Below are 23067 nucleotides of genomic sequence, written 5' to 3'. Positions count from 1 at the left end.
GTGTAGGTTGATGGTGGCTAGCACGGCTAACAGATAGCAAGGCTAGTTTAATTTTTTGTCAAGAATCAACAACAAGTGGGACACAATCGTGAAGTGGAACAAAATTTATTGGATAATTTAAACTTTTTTAACAAATAAAAAACTGAAAAGTGGGGCGTGCAATATTATTCGGCCCCCTCGCGCTAATACTTTGTAGCGCCACCTTTTGCTGCAATTACAGCTGCAAGTCGCTTGGGGTATGGCTCTATCAGTTTTGCACATCGAGAGACTGGAATTCTTGCCCATTCTTCCTTACAAAACAGCTCGAGCTCAGTGAGGTTGGATGGAGAGCGTTTGTGAACAGCAGTCTTCAGCTCTTTCCACAGATTCTCGATTGGATTCAGGTCTGGACTTGGCCATTCTAACACCTGGCTACGTCTATTTGTGAACCATTCCATTGTAGATTTGGCTTTATGTTTTGGAAAAGCAGGCCCAAACCATGATGCTGCCACCACCATGTTTGACAGTGGGGATGGTGCGTTCAGGGTGATGAGCTGTGTTGCTTTTACGCCAAACATACCGTTTTGCATTGTGGCCAAAAAGTTTGATTTTGGTTTCATCTGACCAGAGCACCTTCTTCCACATGTTTGGTGTGTCTCCCAGGTGGCTTGTGGCAAACTTTGAACGAGACTTTTTATGGATATCTTTGAGAAATGGCTTTCTTCTTGCCACTCTTCCATAAAGACCAGATTTGTGCAATGCACGACTGATTGTTGTCCTATGGACAGACTCTCCCTCCTCAGCTGTAGTTATCTGCAGTTCATCCAGAGTGATCATGGGCCTCTTGGCTGCATCTCTGATCAGTCTTCTCCTTGTTTGAGATGAACGTTTGGAGGGATGGTAGATTCTTGGTAGATTTGCAGTGGTCTAATACTCCTTCCATTTCAATATAATTGCTTGCACAGTGCTCCTTGAGATGTTTAAAGCTTGGGAAAGCTTTTTGTATCCAAATCCGGCTTTAAACTTCTCCACAACAGTATCTCGGACCTGCCTGGTGTGTTCCTTTGTCTTCATGGTTCTCTCTGCGCTTTAAACAGAACCCTGAGACTCTCAAAGAGCAGGTGCATTTATACGGAGACTTGATTACACACAGGTGCATTCTATTTATCATCATCAGTCATTTAGGACAACATTGGATCATTCAAAGATCCTCACTGAACTTCTGGAGTGAGTTTGCTGCACTGAAAATAAAGGGGCCAAATAATATTGCACGCTCCACTTTTCAGTTTTTTATTTGTTAAAAAAGTTTAAATTATCCAATAAATTTCATTCCACTTCACGATTGTGTCCCACTTGTTGATTCTTGACAAAAAAATACAATTTTATTCTTTATGTTTGAAGCCTGGAATGTGGCGAAATGTTGAAAGGTTCAAGTGGGCTGAATACTTTCGCAAGGCACTATACATATTTACAAGTTCATTTACAATGGTTCGAGGAATGTCGGTGCAAATGGTCGGCCCCTATACAATTTCATCTAATCAAATCTGGCCTGCTTTGCAAAAAGTTTGGACACCCCTGGTATAGGGGTACACTTGCCGGTCTTGCCACCGTGAGTTCATTCCCGCAATGACTGTTATAATAAGTTGTTATAATAATAAGAGTTCTAAAAACATATGTACAATATTGTACCTTGTTATAAAAAATGTTCTAATAATAAAAGTATATAAATAGTAACATATTTACAGTATGTACACTTGTACCTTGTTATAGAAAAGTTGTTATTATAATAATAAAACAGTTCTAAAACCACGTCACGCACACGAGTGCACACGTATGTCATTTATACAACGTATTAATAGGGTCTGGCAAAATGATCTGACACATTTGTAGGTTTAATAAAATGCAAAAACAATTTGTTTCGTTTCAGTTGCTAATGAATTGGACCGGTGAGCATTGCGCTTTCATTTTGGAAACGTTTATCCAGAATAAATCTCTTAACTGCAACACAACGAGTGTTCCGTACGTCAGACTTCGTAGACATGATCCTGTACCTGCTCGAAACACTATCTTGTTATGGGTTGCTAACTTCAGAGCCGGATCAGCGTTGAAAACTAAAATCAACCATCCGGCCTCACACCGCCAGAACTCCAGAAAATGTGGCAGCGGTAAGACCAAAATGACATTATTCGAAAACAAATGAAAATGAAACAAAACAAAATGACATTACCGTAATTTATGGACTATAAGTCGCGTTTTTTTTTTCCATAGTTTGGGTGGGGGGGGCGACTTATAATGAGGAGCGACTTGTATGTGATTTTTTTCAAAAACTTTCAAAAAAAAAAAAGTGAAACCGCGATGTAGCAAGGGATTACTGTAATTTAAATTTCAAGTGACGTCAGCAGCTCGGCGTAGCGCGGCGGTTGTTTACAAAAAGGACAAAGCTTGATCACGAAGTTGAAGGATTTAAGGATTTGGAGTGACACAGAAGGTTTGAAAAACTATTATGGCTTTTACGCACACCCGGTCCTACTCTACGGAGCTCTCTTTCACCTCCGTGGATAGAAGTCAGGGGCCGGCGCTCGGCCAGGTGGCTGTCCGGGGACGGTGGATGGGGCTCGGTCATGGCTTTTACGCACGCCCGGTCCTATTCTATGGATCTCTCTTCCACCTCCGTGGCTGGAAGTCCACGCCGCCACACGCCTGGAAGTTTGTTTTGTTAAATAAAGAGCCGTTTACCAAGCCAACGTCTTTCCTTGTACTTTGTTAACGCTACAATATAGTTATATACTAGATCTGTGTAATAACGACCAGGCTGACGTCAGAGTGCACGCGCGCCGTTGTTGACAAAGGACGAGGAATTTGATCGATGGATTTAACGATTTAGAGTGCACAGATAGTTTGATAACATTATTGCTTATATACCGTAATTTTCGGACTATAAGTCGCTCTGGAGTATAAGTCGCACCAGCCATAAAATGCCCAAAAAAGTGAAAAAAAAAACATATATAAGTCGCTCCGGAGTATAAGTCGCATTTTGGGGGGCAATTTATTCGATAAAATCCAACACCAAGAACATACATGAACGAGCAACAACAGGCTAAACGATACGGTATGCTAACGTGACAAACACAAACAAGGAGCTGAGAACGGGCCTGTCGTAACATTCAGTTATTTAAAAATAACTATTACATAAATAACGCCATCTGTGTCACTCCAATTCATTAAATCCATCGATCGTCCTTTGTCAACAATGCCGTGTGCCGCGCAGCAGTTCAAACTATTCCACAGGTCCATACAACGATAAATAAACTATATTTTAAATAACTATCACATAAACAACAATATTATCAAACCATTTGTCATTCCAAATCATTAAATCCATCGATCAAATTTCTCGTCCTTTATGTCATCCTGGTGACAGAGGACATGTCCAGAGAATATGGCGCTTTAAAGTGTTAATTACTTTATTTGATTTTTTCTCTCTATTTTTCATGTTTTGAATATGTTCAAGATAAAGATATCAAAGCATGTGAAGTGATCAACTATACTAAAAATAACATGTGAAGTGGTCAACTATACTTGTAAGTGATGTGTTAATGATCAAGTAAAGATTTGTGAAAAAAAACATAAGTCGCACCTGAGTATAAGTCGCCCCCCCACCCAAACTATGAAAAAAAAACGCGACTTATAGTCTGAAAATGTGGAGAGATTGACAATAAAGCTGACTTTGACTTTGACTTTGAAAATTACGGTAATAGTTATTTGATATCTAATTTGTATATCGATATATGGGCCTGTGGAATATTTTGAAGTGCAAGCGCCGTCAGCGGCGCGCACCCATTGTTGACAAAGGACCATCGATGGATTTAATGAATTGGAGTTTTGAATTGTTTTTTTTCACGTTATTGTGCATTTTATGGCTAATGCGACCTATATTCCGGAGCGACTTTTAGTCCGAAAATTACGGTATATGTACTTTTCGAAAATAGAAAAAGTTTTTGTTTCTTTAAGTTATTTCCATTTTATTAAACCTACAAATGTGTCAGATCATTTTGCTGGACCCTGTAGTATTTGCATGTTTGAAACTGTTATTTAATGTTCTAATAACATATGCACTTATATGGTTTAAGATACACTTATTGATACACAAACAATGTAACTATGTTGAAAAAAAGTGTGACAGATTTTCACATATTACGTGTGGTATTGGAACCAATTATCCGCAATAAACGAGGGATTACTGTATATTTGAAATGTTGAATGTGCCATTAAAAATTAATGGGGAGAAATTAGCCGGAATTTTGTAATATTTGCGAAAACTGAACATTTTTGGGATTGGAAAAATGCAAGTGCTCATAACGTGAATATTTGGAATACGTCAAAAGTGGAATGAAGTAAAGCAGAAGAATTTTGTGGAAGTAGTAGCAGGACAAAAAAGTGAGGAGGAGAATAAAATAGAAGAAGAAGAAGCGGAATAATAAAGTGAATGGTGTCTTCACCTTCACACTAATAACATAAGTGTGAAGGCCTTCACTAATTAGGCAGCCTCAACAAGACACCCCAGATCTAATTCAGTAGTGCCTTCTACAGGGGTGGTCCAGTTTTTTTTCTTTTTCTTTTATGGCCTGGCCCAGGGAACTGAGAATATCATTCATAAAGAAGATAAATACAAAAGCTCCCTGAACTGAAGGTCAGTATTGTGGCACTTGCAGCGCTTTTGATTCTTGGTAATTGTTTTTGTTACTGTTGTTGCGGTGCTGCGTACATACTGAGCGCGGGCCCCATTTGTGTTGCACAGCCGACGAAGGTCCTCGGCGTCAGCGCAGCAGCGTGTCGGGGGGCAAGAAAGCTCCCAAGAGGAACGCTCTCTACAGGCGGCTGCAGAACTTCCTCTACAACGTCCTCGAGAGGCCCCGGGGGTGGGCCTTCATATACCACGCCTACGTGTGAGAACACACATGCATACACGCACGCATAGATTATACTCTGCTTGCTGGACGAGTGCCAGCGGCCAAAGCGTTGGGCCGAGCGTCCGATGAATAAGCATTCATGTTTTACACCCGTGTCAGCTGACTTTGCAGAAATCCAAGATGGTGGATGCTCCGCCGCCTCCTTAGAGCTGCCTTGTTTGTCCATCTGTCCGTGGGTGGCGTTTGTCCTCTCAGGTTCCTGCTGGTCTTCTCCTGCCTAGTCCTGTCCGTCTTCTCCACCATCCGAGAGTACGAGAAGAGCTCCGAGGACGCGCTCTACATCCTGGTAAGCGGCCGGACGCTCTCAGCATATCTGAAGCGGCCTGCTCGGCAGAGCAGAGTGTACGGATTGCTCGGTTCGTGTAGCACATGGAGACGCGCAAGTTCAAAGAGCAAACGAACAAGTGCTCGACAGCCAAACCGTGTCATCAGGCCGTGTTCCAAAAGCCAAGGTGGAAACGTGATGCAAAGATGGAACCACGTGTGTGCAGGAGGTGGTGACCATTGTGGTGTTCGGCGTGGAGTACATGGTGCGCATCTGGGCGGCGGGCTGCTGCTGCCGATATCGAGGATGGCGAGGAAGACTCAAGTTTGCCAGGAAGCCCTTTTGCGTCATCGGTGAGCCTGACCGCGCACGCATCTGAATGTCTCCTTCATACTGAACTACCTAGCTAATCACATGTGCCAAAGAGGCCTATTTTAACATGTGCTTGTGTCTCAGACATCATGGTGCTGATTGCGTCCATCTCGGTGCTGGCGGCGGGCACGCAGGGAAACGTGTTTGCCACCTCAGCCATCCGCTCGCTGCGCTTCCTCCAGATTCTGCGCATGATCCGCATGGACCGCCGCGGAGGAACCTGGAAGCTGCTGGGATCGGTTGTCTATGCCCACAGCAAGGTGATGCACGGCGACCGGTCGGCCAATGTTGCATAGACATACGACAGGCTGTTCAGGCAATGTCGAGGCAAGCGTGGGCCATCACCGACTATTGGAAAGCTGCTGAGGGTGAGGGGGTTGCAACAGTACCAATAATTCGCTTTTCTACATAGACACAGAGTCAAGCGAGCAAACACTTTGGGTAGCCCTGCACTACAGTACAGAAAGTGTTCTGGCGGCTTGAGTGTGTGCGTGACACAGGGAGCCCAATCATGTCAAGTTGGGTGTTGATTGTGGACATGATTGATGTGACTTCCTGATTTTTTTGGTGTCTCTGAGGGGGAAGATTGAATTTGGAATTTCTGTCTATTTGCGTGTGCAGGAACTGATCACAGCCTGGTACATTGGCTTCCTGTGTCTAATCCTGGCAAGCTTCCTGGTTTATTTGGCTGAGAAAGAAGACAACGAACAATTTGAGACATACGCTGACGCCCTCTGGTGGGGATTGGTGAGACTTCCTCCGATCTACTTGAGCCAAAAACGCGCGTCGAGTGTCCGACGCCGTCTAACTGGCCGCTGTCCATCAGATCACGCTGACCACCATCGGCTACGGAGACAAGTTCCCCATCACCTGGAACGGTCGCCTGCTGGCGGCCACGTTCACACTGATCGGCGTGTCCTTCTTTGCTTTGCCAGCTGTAAGAGTGTGTGCGTGTTTGAGGGGCCGTGTGAGTGTGTGCGAGTGGACACTCGTGCTTTCATGTCCGTTTCCTCTCCAGGGCATCCTGGGTTCTGGTTTTGCTCTCAAGGTACAAGAGCAGCACAGACAAAAACATTTTGAGAAAAGACGGAACCCAGCAGCGGGACTCATTCAGGTAACCTAAGGTTAACAGAATCAACGAGAATCCTGTCCAGTCGAATTGCGTCACCTGCCATGTGTGCACAGGCTGCGTGGAGGGTTTACGCCACAAACCTGACTCGATCCGACCTAACATCCACGTGGGACTACTACGAAAGGACCGTGTCCGTCCCCATGTACAGGTCAGTCCGCCCCCTTCCGACAAACATGAGCTCATACGTAAAGTTTATGTGTCGTGGCGTATAAAAAAGATCTTAAAAGGCCTCACGTGTCTGTGGTTGAAGATGGGCAACACCCCCAGGTCTAAATCCCCAAGCGGGTGAGAAAAAACTCCACAGCCCATTTGGGGGAAGGAAAGGAAGAAAGCTGGTGAGGGGAGGCGACCACACACAATGCCTTGCAAAAGTATTCGGCCCCCTTGTACCTTTCAACATTTTGCGACATTTCAGGCTTCAAACATAAAGATATAAAAGTTTAATTTTTTGTCAAGAATCAACAACAAGTGGGACACAATCGTGAAGTGGAAGAAAATTTATTGGATAATTTAACTTTTTTAACAAATAAAAAACTGAAAAGTGGGGCGTGCAATATTATTTGGCCCCCTTGCGCTAATACTTTGTAGCTCCACCTTTTGCTGCAATTACAGCTGCAAGTCGCTTGGGGTATGTCTCTATCAGTTTTGCACATCGAGACTGGAATTCTTGCCCATTCTTCTTTGCAAAACAGCTCAAGCTCAGTGAGGTTGGATGGAGAGTTTATGAACAGCAGTCTTTAGCTCTTTCCACAGATTCTCGATTGGATTCAGGTCTGGACTTTGACTTGGCCATTCTAACACCTGGCTACGTCTATTTGTGAACCATTCCATTGTAGATTTGGCTTTATGTTTTGGATCATTGTCCTGTTGGAAGATAAATCTCCGTCCCAGTCTCAGGTCTTTTGCAGACTCCCAACAGGTTTTCTTCCAGAATGGTCCTGTGTTTGGCTCCATCCATCTTCCCATCAATTTTAGCCATCTTCCCTGTCCCTGCTGAAGAAAAGCAGGCCCAAACCATGATTCTGCCACCACCATGTTTGACAGTGGGGATGGTGCGTTCAGGGTGATGAGCTGTGTTGCTTTTACGCCAAACATATCGTTTTGCATTGTGGCCAAAAAGTTCAATTTTGGTTTCATCTGACCAGAGCACCTTCTTCCACATGTTTGGTGTGTCTCTGAGGTGGCTTGTGGCAAACTTTAAACGAGACTTTTTATGGATATCTTTGAGAAATGGTTTTCTTCCTGCCACTCTTCCATAAAGGCCAGATTTGTGCAGTGCACGACTGATTGTTGTCCTATGGACAGACTCTCCCACCTCAGCTGTAGTTATCTGCAGTTCATCCAGAGTGATCATGGGCCTCTTGGCTGCATCTCTGATCAGTCTTCTCCTTGTTTGAGATGAAAGTTTGGAGGGACGCCCGGGTCTTGGTAGATTTGCAGTGGTCTGATACTCCTTCCATTTCAATATAATTGCTTGCACAGTCCCCTCCGTGAGTCGTCACCTTATCGTGGTGGAGGGGTTTGCGTGCCCCTATGATCCAAGGAGCCATGTTGTCTGGGGCTTCATGCCCCTGGTAGGGTCACCCATGGCAAACGGGTCCTAGGTGAGGGGCCAGACAAAGCACGTCTCACACGAGCCCCTTATGACGGACAAAATATATGGATCTCGTTTTCCCTCGCCCGGACGCGGGTCACCGGGGCCCCCCTCTAGAGCCAGGCCTGGAGGCGGGGCTCGAATGCGAGCGTCTGGTGGCCGGGCCTTCGCCCATGGGGCCCAGCCAGGCACAGCCCGAAAAGGAAACGTGGGTCCCCCTTCCCATGGGCTCACCACCTGTGGGAGGGGCCAAAGGGGTCGGGTGCAGTCCGAGCTGGGCGGCGGCCAAAGGCAGGGACCTTGGCGGTCTGATCCCCGGCTGCAGAAGCTGGCTCTTGGGACATGGAATGTCACCTCTCGGGCTGGAAAGGAGCCCGAGCTGGTGTGCGAGGCAGAAAAGTTCCAACTGGATATAGTCGGACTTGCCTCCACGCACAGTTTGGGTTCCGGTACAAGCCCTCTCGAGAGGGGCTGGACTCTCTTCCACTCTGGAGTTGCCCACGGTGAGAGGCGTCGAGCAGGTGTGGGTATACTTATTGCCCCCCGGCTGGGCGCTTGCACATTGGGGTTCACCCCGGTGAACTAGAGGGTAGCCTCCCTCCGCCTTCGGGTGGGGGGTACGGGTCCTGACTGTTGTTTGTGTCTATGCACCAAATGGCAGCTCAGAGTACCCACCCTTCTTGGAGTCCCTGGAGGAAGTGCTGGAGAACGCTCCTTCTGGGGACTCCATCGTTCTACTGGGTGACTTCAATGCTCACGTGGGCAATGACAGTGAGACCTGGAAGGGCGTGATTGGGAGGAACGGCCCCCCCGATCTGAACCCGAGCGGTGTTCTATTGTTGGACTTCTGTGCTCGACACGGATTTTCTATAATGAGCACCATGTTCAAACATAAGGGTGTCCATGTGTGCACATGGCACCAGGACACCCTAGGCCGCAGTTCGATGATCGACTTTGTAGTCGTGTCATCGGATTTGCGGCCGCGTGTTTTGGACACTCGGGCGAAGAGAGGGGCGGAGCTGTCAACTGATCACCACCTGGTGGTGGGTTGGCTCAGATGGTGGGGGAAGATCCCCGGTCCGACCTGGCAGACCCAAACGCTCTGTGAGAGTCTGCTGAGAACGTCTGTCAGTAAGAGCTTCAACTCCCACCTCCAGCAGAGCTTTTCCCACGTCCCGGGGGAGGCGGAGGACATTGAGTCCGAGTGGACCTTGTTCCGCGCCTGCATTGTTGAGGCGGACGACCGGAGCTGTGGCCGTAAGGTCATTGGTGCCTGTCGTGGCGGCAATCCCCGAACCCGCTGGTGGACACCGGCGGTAAGGGATGCTGTCAAGCTGAAGGAGTCCTATCGGGCCGTTTTGGCCTGGGGGACTCCGGAGGCAGCTGACAGGTACCGGGTGGCCAAGCGGAACGCGGCTTCGGCGGTTGCTGAGGCAAAAGCCGGGCGTGGGAGGAGTTTGGCGAGGCCATGGAGAATGACTTCCGGACGGCTGCGAGGAAATTCTGGTCCACCATCCGGCGTCTCAGGAGGAGGAAGCAGTGCAACGTCAACATTGTTTTCAGTGGAGATGGCGTGCTGCTGACCTCGACTCGGGACGTCGTGTGTCGGTGGGGAGAATACTTCGAAGACCTCCTCAATTCCACCTACACGCCTTCCGTTGCGGAAGCAGGGCCTGGGGACTCTGAAGCGGACTCTGCAATCTCTGGGGTCGAAGTCACTGAGGTAGTTAAAAAACTCCTCCGTGGCAAGGCCCCGGGGGTAGATGAGATCCGCTCGGATTTCTTAAGGGCTCTGGACGTTGTGGGGCTATATTGGCTGACACGTCTCTACAACATCGCGTGGACATCAGGGATAGTGCCTATGGATTGGCAGGTTGGGGTGGTGGTTACCCTCTTTAAGAAGGGGGACCGGAGGGTGTGTTCCAATTACAGGGGAATTACACTCCTCAGCCTCCCTGGTAAGGTCTATTCAGGGGTGCTGGAGAGGAGGGTCCATCGGGAGGTCGTACCTTTGATTCAGGAGGAACAGTGTGGCTTTCGTCCTGGCCGTGGAACAGTGGACCAGCTCTTCACCCTCAGCAGGATCTTCAAGGGTGCATGGGAGTTCGCCCAACCAGTCCACATGTGTTTTGTGGACTTGGAGAAGGCGTTCGACCGTGTCCCTCGGGAGGTTTGTGGGGGGTGCTTCGGGAGTACGGGGTACCGAGCCAACTGATAAGGGCGGTTCGGTCCCTGTATCACCGATGCCAGAGTTTGGTCCGCATTTCCGGCAGTAAGTCGGATTCGTTTCCAGTGAGGGTTGGACTCCGCCAAGGCTGCCCTTTGTCACCGATTCTGTTCATAATTTTTATGGACAGAATTTCTAGGCGCAGCCGAGGCTTGAGGGTGTCCGGTTTGGGGACCTCAGCATCGCGTCTCTGCTTTTTGCAGACGACGTGGTGCTGTTGGCTTCTTCAGGCCGTGATCTCCAGCTCTCACTGGAGCGGTTCGCAGCCGAGTGTGAAGCGGCCGGGATGAGGGTCAGCACCTCCAAATCCGAGTCCATGGTCCTCGATCGGAAAAGAGTGGAATGCCCTCTCCGGATCGGGGATGAGATCCTGCCCCAAGTGGAGGAGTTTAAGTATCTTAGGGTCTTGTTCACGAGTGAGGGGAGGATGGAGCGTGAGATCGACAGGCGGATCGGTGCAGCGTCGGCAGTAATGCGGACTCTGTACCGGTCCATCGTGGTAAAGAGAGAGCTGAGCTGAAAAGGCAAAGCTCTCAATTTACCGGTCGATTTAGCTCCTACCCTCACCTATAGTCACGAGCTATGGGTCGTGACCGAAAGAATGGGATCCCGGATACAAGCAGCCGAAATGAGTTTTCTCCGCAGGATGTCCGGGCTCTCCCTTAGAGATAGGGTGAGAAGTTCGGTCATCCGGGAGGGACTCGGAGTAGAGTCGCTACTCCTCCATGTTGAGAGGAGCCAGATGAGGTGGCTCGGGCATATCATCAGGATGCCTCCTGGACGCCTCCCTGGGGAGGTGTTCCGGGCATGTCCCACCGGTAGGAGACCCCGGGGAGAACCCAGGACGCGCTGGAGAGACTGTCTCTTAGCTGGCCTGGGAACGCCTTGGGATCCCCCGGGATGAGCTAGATGAAGTGGCTGGGGAGAGGGAAGTCTGGGAGTCCCTCCTGAAGCTGCTGCCCCCGCGACCCGACCCCGGATAAGCGGAAGAAGATGGATAGATGGATGGATGCTTGCACAGTGCTCCTTGAGATTTTTAAAGCTTTGGAAATCTTTTTGTATCCAAATCCGGCTTTAAACTTCTCCACAACAGTACCTCGGACCTCCCTAGTGTATTCCTTTGTCTTCATGGTTCTCTCTGCGCTTTAAACAGAACCCTGAGACTATCAAAGAGCAGGTGCATTTATACGGAGACTTGATTACACACAGGTGCATTCTATTTATCATCATCAGTCATTTAGGACAACATTGGATCATTCAAAGATCTTGAACGTCTGGTGAGTTTGCTGCACTGAAAGTAAAGGGTCCGAATAATATTGCACGCCCCACTTTTCAGTTTTTTATTTGTTAAAAAAGTTTAAATTCTCCAATAAATTCTGTTCCACTTCACGATTGTGTCCCACTTGTTGTTGATTCTTGACAAAAAAATTAAAATTTTATATCTTTATGTTTGAAGCCTGAAATGTGGCGAAATGTTGAAAGGTTCAAGGGGGGCAAATACATTCGCAAGGCACTGTATGAAAGACTGCCCCTTCCAGGATAGCTCCAACGGCTGCCGAGCAACAATTATCCAAATCCGAAAAAAGCAGAGACCCAGATACAAGTGGTTGTTCCTCAGGACCTGAGCCCTCCTGAAGCCAAATCGATGCCAAATCCTCCACGTCAACGGCAATGAAGTGGTCCGCCTCAGGTCTCATCCAGGTCACTCAGTGCTCTGACAGGAAAAGAGGGCAAAATGGCCAATTCCGTGTACCGGGAGGCGAGGAGTGCTTTTGTGAAATGTAAAAAGTCAAATTGAGATTTCACTGTGTTTACAGAGGCACACACTCAAATTTGCACTGGTATGGCCTCATCAGCAAAGACAAGCATCAGCTGAGGACAAACAATAGATTGCGGTGTCTTTGCAGGTTAATTCCGCCCCTCAACCAGTTGGACCTGCTGAGGAATCTCAAAAACAAGTCAGGACTCTCATTCAGGTCTCCCCTTATGAAGAACTCTGTCTTGTACTTAATCCTTGTCATTTGCTTCCATGCCCATTATAACTGTCATGATGATTTACCTTTCTTTTGTCTCTGCAGGAAGGAAGTCCAGTCAGAGCCTTCTCCCAGGTCAGAGTCCACAAAAGTGTGCAAGTGAAGCTCAATAAAACCTTGGCGAGAACCTTGACAAGAGGCAAAAATGGGTGCAAACCCGATGTGCATGCAAATAAATATGGTGGCTTATCTACCGAGCGGGCGCACCTCATCGCCCATCCATGTTGCCGCAGAGTCGACTTCTCCTGTAGCCTGTCACAGTCAGTGGTACTGCATCCATTCGATAAATGTCGGGCTGAAATATCCAGGCTTGCCAACACGTCCACTCCTATCACTTCAAACATCATTTTATCATCGTGATGCTCGCGCATTTTCCATGGTGAAAACCATTGGTCCTACTAGAATAGCTTCAGTCTGAGCAACTTTTGAGTCAATTGGCACAATGTTTGTAGGCCACATGCGACACGCCCGCTAACTGCTTGCGCAGACCATTAAATGAGCCAGCAGCTCATTTGGCAGCCACCATCAGTAATCTTGGAAAATTTTGCCTTTTTCACTTTCTCCCGTGCCAGCAGTCAGAAGGTGAGTCTAAAAGAGAGAGTCTTCTCATCTCCACGCAGTTCGGGAACCAAAGGAAAAGGTTCTCCTCAGCATGGTGAGTCTTGTCCAGATAGTGCACCTTGACTGGCTCTCGGATCCCAACCGCTTGCATCGACTTTCTCTTGCTGGTAATCCCGGTGGTTGGTCCAGGTGTAGCTCCAGGCGTGGCACCCGGAGTTCCTGCTGGTGTTCAGGCCCTGCGCCGCTCCCCCAGCATAGAGCCCGGTCTGGAGGACAGTCCGAGTAAGGTTCCTAAGAGCTGGAGCTTTGGAGAACGGAGCAGAACCAGGCAGGCCTTCAGGATTCGAGGAGTCGCATCCCGCCAGAACTCCGAAGGTAGGACTTCTCACGTCCAGTCACCCGACCACTGATGTGTCCAATCATGTGTCCTGTCCCATTTTCAAGGACTTGATGTGTGGCGGAGGACGAGACACTCAAAATATGTCAGTCATCCATTTGAACATCAGAAAAAAATGGTTCTTTTGTATGGATTAATGAGGGATGGGCCAATTGATACATGGATGCTGGAATGCTAAATGATGGCTGAGACTGTTTGGAATGAAGACTGACTGGAGGAATGTTTAGCAGAATTCAATAGATGGTGAACAGAGAGGCAAGTTCGCACTATTGATGGATGGCTTTTTGGATGTCTTGAGTCAAATGACTGTAGCGCAGGGGTGGGCAAACTTTTTGACTTGCGGGCCGAACTGGGTTCTAAATTTGGACCGGAGGGCCGAACCAGGAGCAGATGGATGTAGTTTGTGTGAAGTAATATAAACGACTTGTAAAAGTCATTGCATAAAAGGTTTTGGCCTTTAGTAGGGAGTATAGTATGGATCAGCTCAGTGGCCTAGTGGTAGAGTGTCCGCCCTGAGACTGGAAGGTTGTGGGTTCAAACCCCGGCCAGGTCATACCAAAGGCTATAAAAATGGGACCCATTGCCTCCCTGCTTGGCACTCAGCATTAAGGGTTGGAATTGGGGGGTTAGATCACCAAATGATTCCCGAGCGCGGCACCGCTGCTGCTCACTGCTCCCCTCTCCCCCAGGGGATGGATTAAAATCACACGGGGATGGGTTAAATGCAGAGGACAAATTTCACCACACCCAGATGTGTGTGTGACGATCATTGGGACTTTGACTTTTAACTTTATATTCAAAAAAAGTTTTTTTGCATTTATTAACAGCATTTAAAAAAAAACACACACACTAAAAAACTGCTATCAGTGATTCTCATAAAATACGACACTGTTATTATGAATAACAGTCTCCATCACTTCAGTGCCTGCAGGTCAGATTAATGAAAGATGTTTATCTTATGAGATCACATCAAACGGCAAACATTCTGACCAAATATATCATCTGTGAAAGCATACATCCAAATAAAGTAATCAAAACGGCAACACAGTGAAGGGTATCTGAAAATCAGAGCAGAGTTTTAACTCACAAACACCTGGTAACAGAGGTGAGGAAACGGGAAACACTTCCTTAAAGTAAACCTTAAGAACTTTACAGGTTAAGATTAGTCGCAAACAGGTGGTGCATCAATGTCCTTGAGCATCCTGCATTGTTTGAAAATGAGAATGGTCGCTAGTTTCAATCCCTGCCATTTGTACAAATTAGGCTTAAATTAATTAAAATAATAGCATTTCCCAAGACAAATCCTTTTTTTTTTTACAATGTCACCATTTTACAACGCTCTCTGGTTCTGGAAACATGCAGGAAACGTTGCCACGTGTCTGGAATTGTCTGTTCTTTGTTTTTGAGCGATAACGTGTGATCAAGCGAGATTTCTGCCTTGCTCGACACAACACACTAAACACGACTAAAGCTGTTGAATGCCGGACTTTTTTATGGGCTCTGTAACAAATGGGCAGGATTTGAAAAATCCTGACATGTGCAGCAGGGCGAAGCGAGCAGCTGTGGCTTTCATTGTGGAGCTCTCTGGGTGTCATTGTTTTGGTATCTGATTCTGAGGCTTTCAATGTGGACCGCTCCGGATGTCACTTGTTTGGTGTCTAATTCTGAGGCTTTCAATGTCAACCTTTCCAGGTGTCACTTATATGGTGTGTGATTCAGAGGCTTTCAATATGGACCTCTTCAGGTGTCACTTGTTTGGTGTTGATTCTGAGGCGTGTGGTGTGTTCTTTCTGTGTAGTGCTCATAGAGATGCAGGATGAAGAGTTCCGACAGAAGAGCTCGCCAGGTTAGCGCAGGCGTACAAACAAGCGCACGCAGGCGACCGCCATGGTCGCCGCAATTCCGCCCTTTGTTGGCCATTGCAGACACGAGCCTGCCAGGAGAAGACATGGCCGATGATAACAAGAGCTGCCACTGTGAGTTCGTCCCGCAAGACTTGACACCCGGCATTAAGGTCACCATCCGAGCCATCTGGTACAAAGACCCGTCTTCCGCAACGGTCGCCACCATTTTGTCAACTTCACTCATGGCTTTGCTCGCTGTTCCTTTGCCGTTTGATTCACATTTTGGTTCACATTTTGGTTTATTTTGCTCACCTCAGGACCAAGGTCACCATCAGCAGTTGGGTAAGAGACACAAACTGATACCAATAAGCTTTCATATTCTGTTCTTGTCTCGTGATCCGTTCTGTTGTCTTGTGTCATGCGTCACTGTTTGGCAGTGTTTTTTTTTTTTTTTGGTTCCATTATTATTGTTGTCATTTGTGCTCTGTCCCCCCCCAGATGTCACTGACAGATTCCCTCATGAACAATCAACTACCATTAGAAAAGGCCCAACAACTTGCACACATGTTCTAGTGAATCCATTGTGACTGGACTCGACAATTCATTCTAGAATCTCCATGATCCAGTTCATCTGAGACTTGAATCTAGAATTGTTTCATTTTGTCCATCTAGGACAGGGGTGTCAAACTCTGGCCCAGTGTAATTATATTTGGCCGCAAAAACAAATTGTGCATCGACTTTGTGTCAATACTAAATTTGCAAATTGTCTTCAGTTTATAAAATAGAGATGTTTCTAGCAATTTTTATTGCTATTAATCTTTTTAAGAATTTAAACTGTTCTTACTAGTGTCTGATTTCTAAACTAGTTATTCATCAGTTTGCTGTATATAATATGGGACGTTCATACATTTATTTGGGTTGATTGTCATAATGGCCTTCTGAAGAAAACTACCGTTTTTTTCCGTGTATAGTGCGCAAAATTTAACGAATTTATTGTCCTAAAATCTGGGGTGCGCATTATACATGGGTACAAAAATTTTTTAATTTTTTATTTTTTAATTTTTTATTTTATTTATTTATTTATTTTTAGAAAACAAAACCAACAACAGGACTGACCGACAAAGTCGTGGAACAAAAAGACAGGGTGACATTACCAAAGACAGGAACAGAAAGCAAACAGACATCATGACCGTAACACATGCAATGATCCGACGGTGAGCGAGGGGCAGACAGGACTTAAATACAAAACACGTTACATCGATTGATGTGACACAGGAAGAGAGGGGCGACGCGAACAGAAACTATGGCAACCTAGACACATAGCAAAACTGGGGACGAGACATGACAAATCTCCCCCGAAATAAAACTTGTAATCACCTTTCTTCTTGTTTGTTGTCAATCGCGCATCGCATTCAGCCATCCTGTCCCAACACACTTAGTCAAAAAAATCCATAATTGACGACACATCGTTTGATGCGATGGTGCAATCCTTGATGGTGTGTTATTGTCAAATATTTTGTTTTTTAATCTCCATCGCGGACCGGACGTCATGCAGAAGCAGTATGACTGCGCATGCGCACTATGGGTCAGCTGCGCAGAACGGATGCGCAAGACACGTCAGCTATTTACTAATTAGCGAGAGTTCGGTTTAATTAGCAGTTTCATCAGAATGGATAAGAGAGCAAGTTATACTGTAGCATTTCGAAAGAAAGTCATTGAAGTAGCAGAAGAATTAGGCAATAGGGCAGCTGCGCGCCAATTTGACGTCAATGAGTCAAACATAAGACTCTGGAGGAAGAAAAAAAATCAATTTGATACAGCGAAGGCTTCAGCAATATAGTCCTCTTCTCTTCTTGACTGACAATGAATGTGATAGTTTAATACAATCAGCAAATAACAAAATGCGTATTACAGGTCGGTCATATTTTATTTCACAACACTTTGCCTTGTTCCTTTCGTCTCTGCTGTTCACTTCAAACACGCTCCATACGAGCGCAATGCTCTCGTATCAGACAAGGCTTGCTCGATCACCTGCTCGTTTGCTGTCTGTCACAATGTACCCTACACAAATCCGAAACATTTGTTGCGGCTCCGAGTCACGACGAGGGGCAAGTTTTGGTTTCCAAGGGTATTTTTATTCCTCTTCAACGTCTCTCCCATACAGAGCCGCCTTTTTCACGTCCGCACGCCTCTTTCCCGTGCGCGCACGGAGCGCGCTGGTGCGTTTACGGGCAGTCGGAGAAATCAACGCCAACAAAAAAAATTACATCCAGCCTAGTTAAGACCATACCAAAGACTATAAAAATGGGACCCATTGCCTCCCTGCGTGTGTGACGATCATTGGGACTTAAAAAAAAAAAAAAGAATTCATAAAAATTGGGTGCGTATTATACATGGGTACAGGCTTTTTTCCAGCATCAGCATGCCATTTTTAGGGTGCGTATTATACATGGGGGCGCACTATACACGGAAAAAAAACGGTATGACTGATGCGGCCCGTGACAAAAATGAATTTGACAACCCTCATCTAGGGCATTGATTAAGTCAAGAATGGTATGACCCCGTCCATATCAGACACCAATTTTATGACCCACTCCAATTTGAACATGAAATTAGCATGGAATCTCTGCTTGACTGCTGTAGTCTAAAAAAACAGTTTACACTTGATGTTAGACTGGTGTTGACTTCCTTTTTCTTGTCTCCCAGTATCATGCGCTTCATGGTGTCCAAGAGGAAGTTTAAGGAGAGTCTTCGTCCGTATGATGTCATGGATGTGATTGAACAATATTCAGCAGGACACTTGGACATGCTGGCACGGATTAAGAACCTTCAGTCCAGGTGCAACGTCTGCCCTCGACTTTGTAGTTAGCTCTGACAATGCAGCGGGTCTATTTTCTTCCCGCTTTCAGGGTGGACCAGATCGTGGGCAGAGGAACACCAATTGCAGACAAGGACCGACCAAAAGCTGCAGGGGAAGAACTCCCTGAGGACCCCAGCATGATGGGACGCTTGGGGAAGGTGGAGAAGCAGGTGACCAACCACCACTGGCAAACAGCATGATTGCCAGGAGTTCATTTGCTGATGGATGTTGGTGATTTGTCCTCTTCAGGTCCTGTCAATGGAGAGAAAGCTGGATTTCCTAGTCAATATCTACATCCAGCGAATGGGAATCCCACAGACCGAGACGGATGCCTACTTTGGATCTAAGGAACCAGACCCGGCGCCACCTTATCACAGTCCAGTGGACCAGCTGGAGAAGAGCCAGTCTATTCAAAAGACCCCGCAGTTAGTAATTGATGCTGATCATCAGGATGTGTTCTTACAAGACATAAACCTAGACTGGAATTTTATATTCCAATCCACCCATGACATGAATATTTTGAACTAGTCAATCTACAACACAGTTTGACCCGAGAATCTAACATCTAACACCTTCTAACATCTGAGGCATGACCATAGTTTAGAATCTGAGCCTGTAATCCAGGGGTCACCAAACTATCCGGCCCGCGGGCCGGATACGGCCCGCGGGACCATTTAATCCGGCCCGCCAACCCTGAATAAATTGTATTATTAAACTTTTTTTTTTTTTTTTTTGCTCATTTTGCCTGCAATGACTGCGTTTCCCCAGTAGATGGGGAAGCGCTCGCCTGCGCATTTACTACCGGAAGCCGTGTCAGAAAGCTCGGTGCACACTCACAAGTGCGTGTACGGACATGGCGCACTCGCGCTCTATTTGTATCAGTCCCGAATTTAGAGCGTGGGCTGTGACGACAGCATTCTTGTAATTTGCGCGCTGAGCTTTCAGATGCAGTTTTGCGCTAAAGCCACCCACAAACCTTCCCCTGGAATCCTTCCGTTAAAATGTCGCCCAAGTAAAGCAGGGTGAACACAGTGCCGAGCGTTTAAAAGAGTTGCCAATTTGGCTCGACGTACGCGACGTGACGTTCAGCCACATGAACGTCAACATCTACCCGTCACAGATCGAGGTAAACGGACCAACACCTCGGATCTCGCCTAAGAATTGCCACAACAAATTTTACTCCGCACTATCAAACTTTAACAAAAAAGACAGCAGTGTCTACAAGCCTACTGGAACCTACAAAAGGATTATAAGGAAGGAACACAAGAACTTTAAGAGACTGCTCATATGTGTCAGAGAGGTTCTGCTCTGACAACTGAGCTGAACTTTTATCTGTTAAGATTGTGCATGGCACAACAGAAAGTTAATGTTCCATGTTTTTTTTTCTATGAAGAACCCAGAGAGAGTTATTTAGTTATTTATTTCCTGTTTTTTCTGTGAAGAACTCAGAGAGGGTTTAGTTATTATTTATTTCATTAATAGTGTTATTATTTGTTTCCTGACTTTTTTTCTGTAAAGAACCTGGAAAGGGTTATTAAATAACCGTTATTTGGTTATGTGTGGCTTTCTGGAAAACAATAATTTTTTTAAGCTCCCCTACGATCGTCACACTTTTTCTGTTACAAACTGCCACCGGCCCGCCATCAGAGAAGGGAAAGGTTATGTGGCCCTCACAGGAAAAAGTTTGGGGACCCCTGCTGTAATCTATAAGGCATGTGTCTTGGGACCTCTCCGATGAATGTCATTTAAAAATATTCAGATACAGACCTAAAATACTCTAGAAAATACTATACGCTCTAATACTCTTAGAACTTACCATTGTTGTTGTTGTTGTTCCAGAGTGTTGCCAGATGACAGTGTGGACAAGAGTCATTTTGGGACCAAAATGGTCAGGTCCAGCAGTTCGACTAACCCCCGGGACTACAATGCCGGGGCCACCTGCCCCCCCTCCACTTCCTGGCAGCCAATCAGTTCCCAATTGGTTCAACAGGTTCCACCTCAGCCACAGCGTAGCCTAGGGAACACCTCGAGTCCAGAGGGGGACGGGTCCCTGGTTCGACTTCCACCGCCGCCAGCCGGAGAGAGGCACGGTGGGAATCGAGCCAAACGCCACAGTACCGGAGATAGGGGGGGGGCTGAGAGAGGGGGCAAGGAAGGGGCAGGGGAAGGGGGGGAGGATGAGGTCAAGCCCGACAGCGACCACTCCCTGTCCATCTCATCTGTGGACCACGATGATTTGGAGCACTCCTTCAGCGGGTTTTCCAAATCTCAGTCCAGAGACAACCTAGATTTGCTCAACAACAGTTTCTATTCATCCGCCAAACTGGCGTCCAACTTTGGGGAATCAGCGGGGGCCTCCTGCCGTGCAACCACAAGACCATACATTGCAGAGGCCGAGTCGGACTCGGAGCTCTGCGCGCCTTCGCCGCATTCAGACGGCATCTGGCCCGCAAACAAGTAGAGCCCATTGAAAACCAGGTGGAACCAGCAGAACTCCCAAATAAATATATTAATAAGTCATAGTGATAGAAAGGTGACAAAAACATCCACACGCCTGCTCAAGTGGAGGGTGAAGCAGAAACACATAAGATGCGACCTACCAGCTGAGTTCGACGTTTTGCATCACCGCAACACTGAAGACATGCTCGTGTCCGATTGGTCTCTGCAGTCACACTCTTGCTCTTGATACGCTGACTGAAACACGCCCGCGCCTGACTGGTTCACTGCAGAGATACAACCAATCCTCTGGTATGTTGGTTGCCACACCGAGGCACACTCAGACCCGATTGCTTCACCGCGACACTGAGACGACATGTTTCCAACAGACTGGTTGACTGTCGGGACACGCTTGCACCCAGTTGGTTCGCACTCAATGCCTGCCTGTCTGCGCATCAAATACATTTGTATGTATCAAACAGTAACATGTAATGATTGATTTAGAAAAAAGTGACACTGGCTCGAAGGTGGCGTCAAAGGTTCAGACAGTCACGAAAAAAATGGAAAACAACATTTTGAAAAACAGTAAGACAGTCTTCAAATCCAAAGTGTAAGTGTTTGAGCTAGCTAAGTGGTCGACGCCAAAACTAGCGGCACTAGTGTGCTCACATCGTCCACCACTTAAAATGCTAAAAACCCTCTGGTCCTCAAGGCTATACAAAATATGAAATTGCCAATATGCACACTGTTATGCTAAGTGAGCATGGCTTGCTGTATGGTACTAGAGAACAGCACTGAAGCTAACGCTAAGGAGTCCTGCTAGCAGCAATAATCCAGGCTTGAGTAACATACATAGAATTGACAAGTGAGAAATTTTTCCAAACGTTATTGTTTTGAAAGACTAACTACATGCCAAGGGAAGAGGTAGCTCGTGAGCTAACTGCTAATGCTGCAGTTCCACGCAACCATCGATCATAAAGCTCATCCAGACATGATCTAGGGTGACCAGATGTTCTCTTTTTCCCAAACATGTCCTATTTTTGAGCCCTAAAAAAAAGAAAAAAGAGGAGGACTGAAGAGGAGCCCTTTTTTTTTCTTCAAAGACTACACCGATGCCCATATTTCTTTTGTCTTTTTTTACTTAGTGTACCACTATAAAACTCAAAGATGTCAGTCTACACATTTGTTTTTGTCAGTGTAAATATCCATCCATCCATTTTCGATACTGCTTGTCCCCACGGGGGTCGCGGGCGTGTTGGAGCCTATCCCAGCAGCCATTGGGCAGTAGGCGGATGATTTTGTTATTGTATATATGTTGTTTTGTGTTATTCGGGCCAATAAATGCAATTGCTATACAGACACCATGTCATTAGTGTCAAATGACATGTCATAACATATGACACAAATGACCCCCCCCCCCCCCCCAAAGAAGAAAAGTATCCTCTTTTTATAGAAACCAGAAATCTGGTCACCCTACCTGATCAGATGCTCGCATTATAATGGCGACTCATGACATGGAGACAATTTGTGGGTTTTCCTAACGCTGCACACACCTCTCTCACTTCTCACCACGTGCACTCTCACACACGCATGCTCATGTACCCGTGAGTATTAATCACAAAAACCTTATCTTGTGCTATTATTAACCATGAACAACAAAAATTTGTAAATGCTTATGAAATAAAAACAAAAATCAATGTACCTTAATTGTTGAAGGGAATCATTACGAATGCTCCCACACATTCACCGAATGATAAATCCGAATGAGTTCTGAAAAGGGAGCAACAGCAATGTCTAAATATTCTTATTCATTATACAAACATAGTTGCTGCATCAGAGCACAGACACGGCACACACAACTTGGTAACTTTTCCATTACACATAAGGCAGAGCTCATTAACGTCATGACACATTGATACAAAACATTCAGTAGATAAGACATTCTTATGAGGATATGTTTTTCCTTCTTTTCCCCTCCCTTTTCTTCCCTTCCGTATTCCTGCTTGCGGAGAGTATAAAACCTTCTGATCTGGAGTCTGACGTGGTTGTCTTCATCTTCTGAAGTGCAATGTGTACTGACTGCCGTGAGACAACCCATGATCTTGCAAATAAAGAACAAACTATTACTCCACATTTTCCTTGCTCAACGACGGACATCTTGAACAAAACGCAACAATTGGTGACCCCAACGCGATGTCCACTTGAGCGGTTTTAAGACTTCCGAGGGGGAGAGCTTCTTCTGCGGTCTGGAGGCCCCACCTTTAGAAGGTAAGAAGGCTTTTTCCTTCATAAACTGTGGCCTCCGCACCGTAGTGGTATTGTCTTTCCCGACCCCAATTTTGATACTTTAATGATTTATGTGGAAGTGGTTGAATTTGTTTTGTTTTGTTTCGTTTT

The 23067-nt window shown here is 46.4% G+C and overlaps 1 protein-coding gene across 1 annotated transcript in view; it reads left to right on the top strand.

Moving 5' to 3' along the window:
- Positions 1-22371, top strand: part of LOC133162104 (potassium voltage-gated channel subfamily KQT member 2) — a 43477-nt gene extending 21106 nt beyond the window's left edge. Inside the window, exons 2-19 of the mRNA XM_061291054.1 lie at positions 4778-4925; positions 5145-5235; positions 5441-5567; positions 5671-5846; positions 6208-6333; positions 6413-6523; positions 6605-6700; positions 6772-6866; positions 12447-12515; positions 12618-12647; positions 13148-13227; positions 13323-13508; positions 15329-15376; positions 15456-15564; positions 18081-18212; positions 18284-18404; positions 18484-18659; positions 20074-22371. Coding sequence (XP_061147038.1) covers positions 4778-4925; positions 5145-5235; positions 5441-5567; positions 5671-5846; positions 6208-6333; positions 6413-6523; positions 6605-6700; positions 6772-6866; positions 12447-12515; positions 12618-12647; positions 13148-13227; positions 13323-13508; positions 15329-15376; positions 15456-15564; positions 18081-18212; positions 18284-18404; positions 18484-18659; positions 20074-20695 — 2543 coding nt within the window. The 3' untranslated portion in view covers positions 20696-22371. The remainder of the gene's footprint in view (positions 1-4777; positions 4926-5144; positions 5236-5440; positions 5568-5670; positions 5847-6207; positions 6334-6412; positions 6524-6604; positions 6701-6771; positions 6867-12446; positions 12516-12617; positions 12648-13147; positions 13228-13322; positions 13509-15328; positions 15377-15455; positions 15565-18080; positions 18213-18283; positions 18405-18483; positions 18660-20073) is intronic.
- Positions 22372-23067: the final 696 nt, after the last annotated feature.

This window comes from Syngnathus typhle, linkage group LG11, assembly GCF_033458585.1.
Source record: "Syngnathus typhle isolate RoL2023-S1 ecotype Sweden linkage group LG11, RoL_Styp_1.0, whole genome shotgun sequence".
Taxonomy (NCBI): Eukaryota; Metazoa; Chordata; class Actinopteri; order Syngnathiformes; family Syngnathidae; genus Syngnathus; species Syngnathus typhle.
This window is presented reverse-complemented; position numbering and strand designations above follow the sequence as displayed.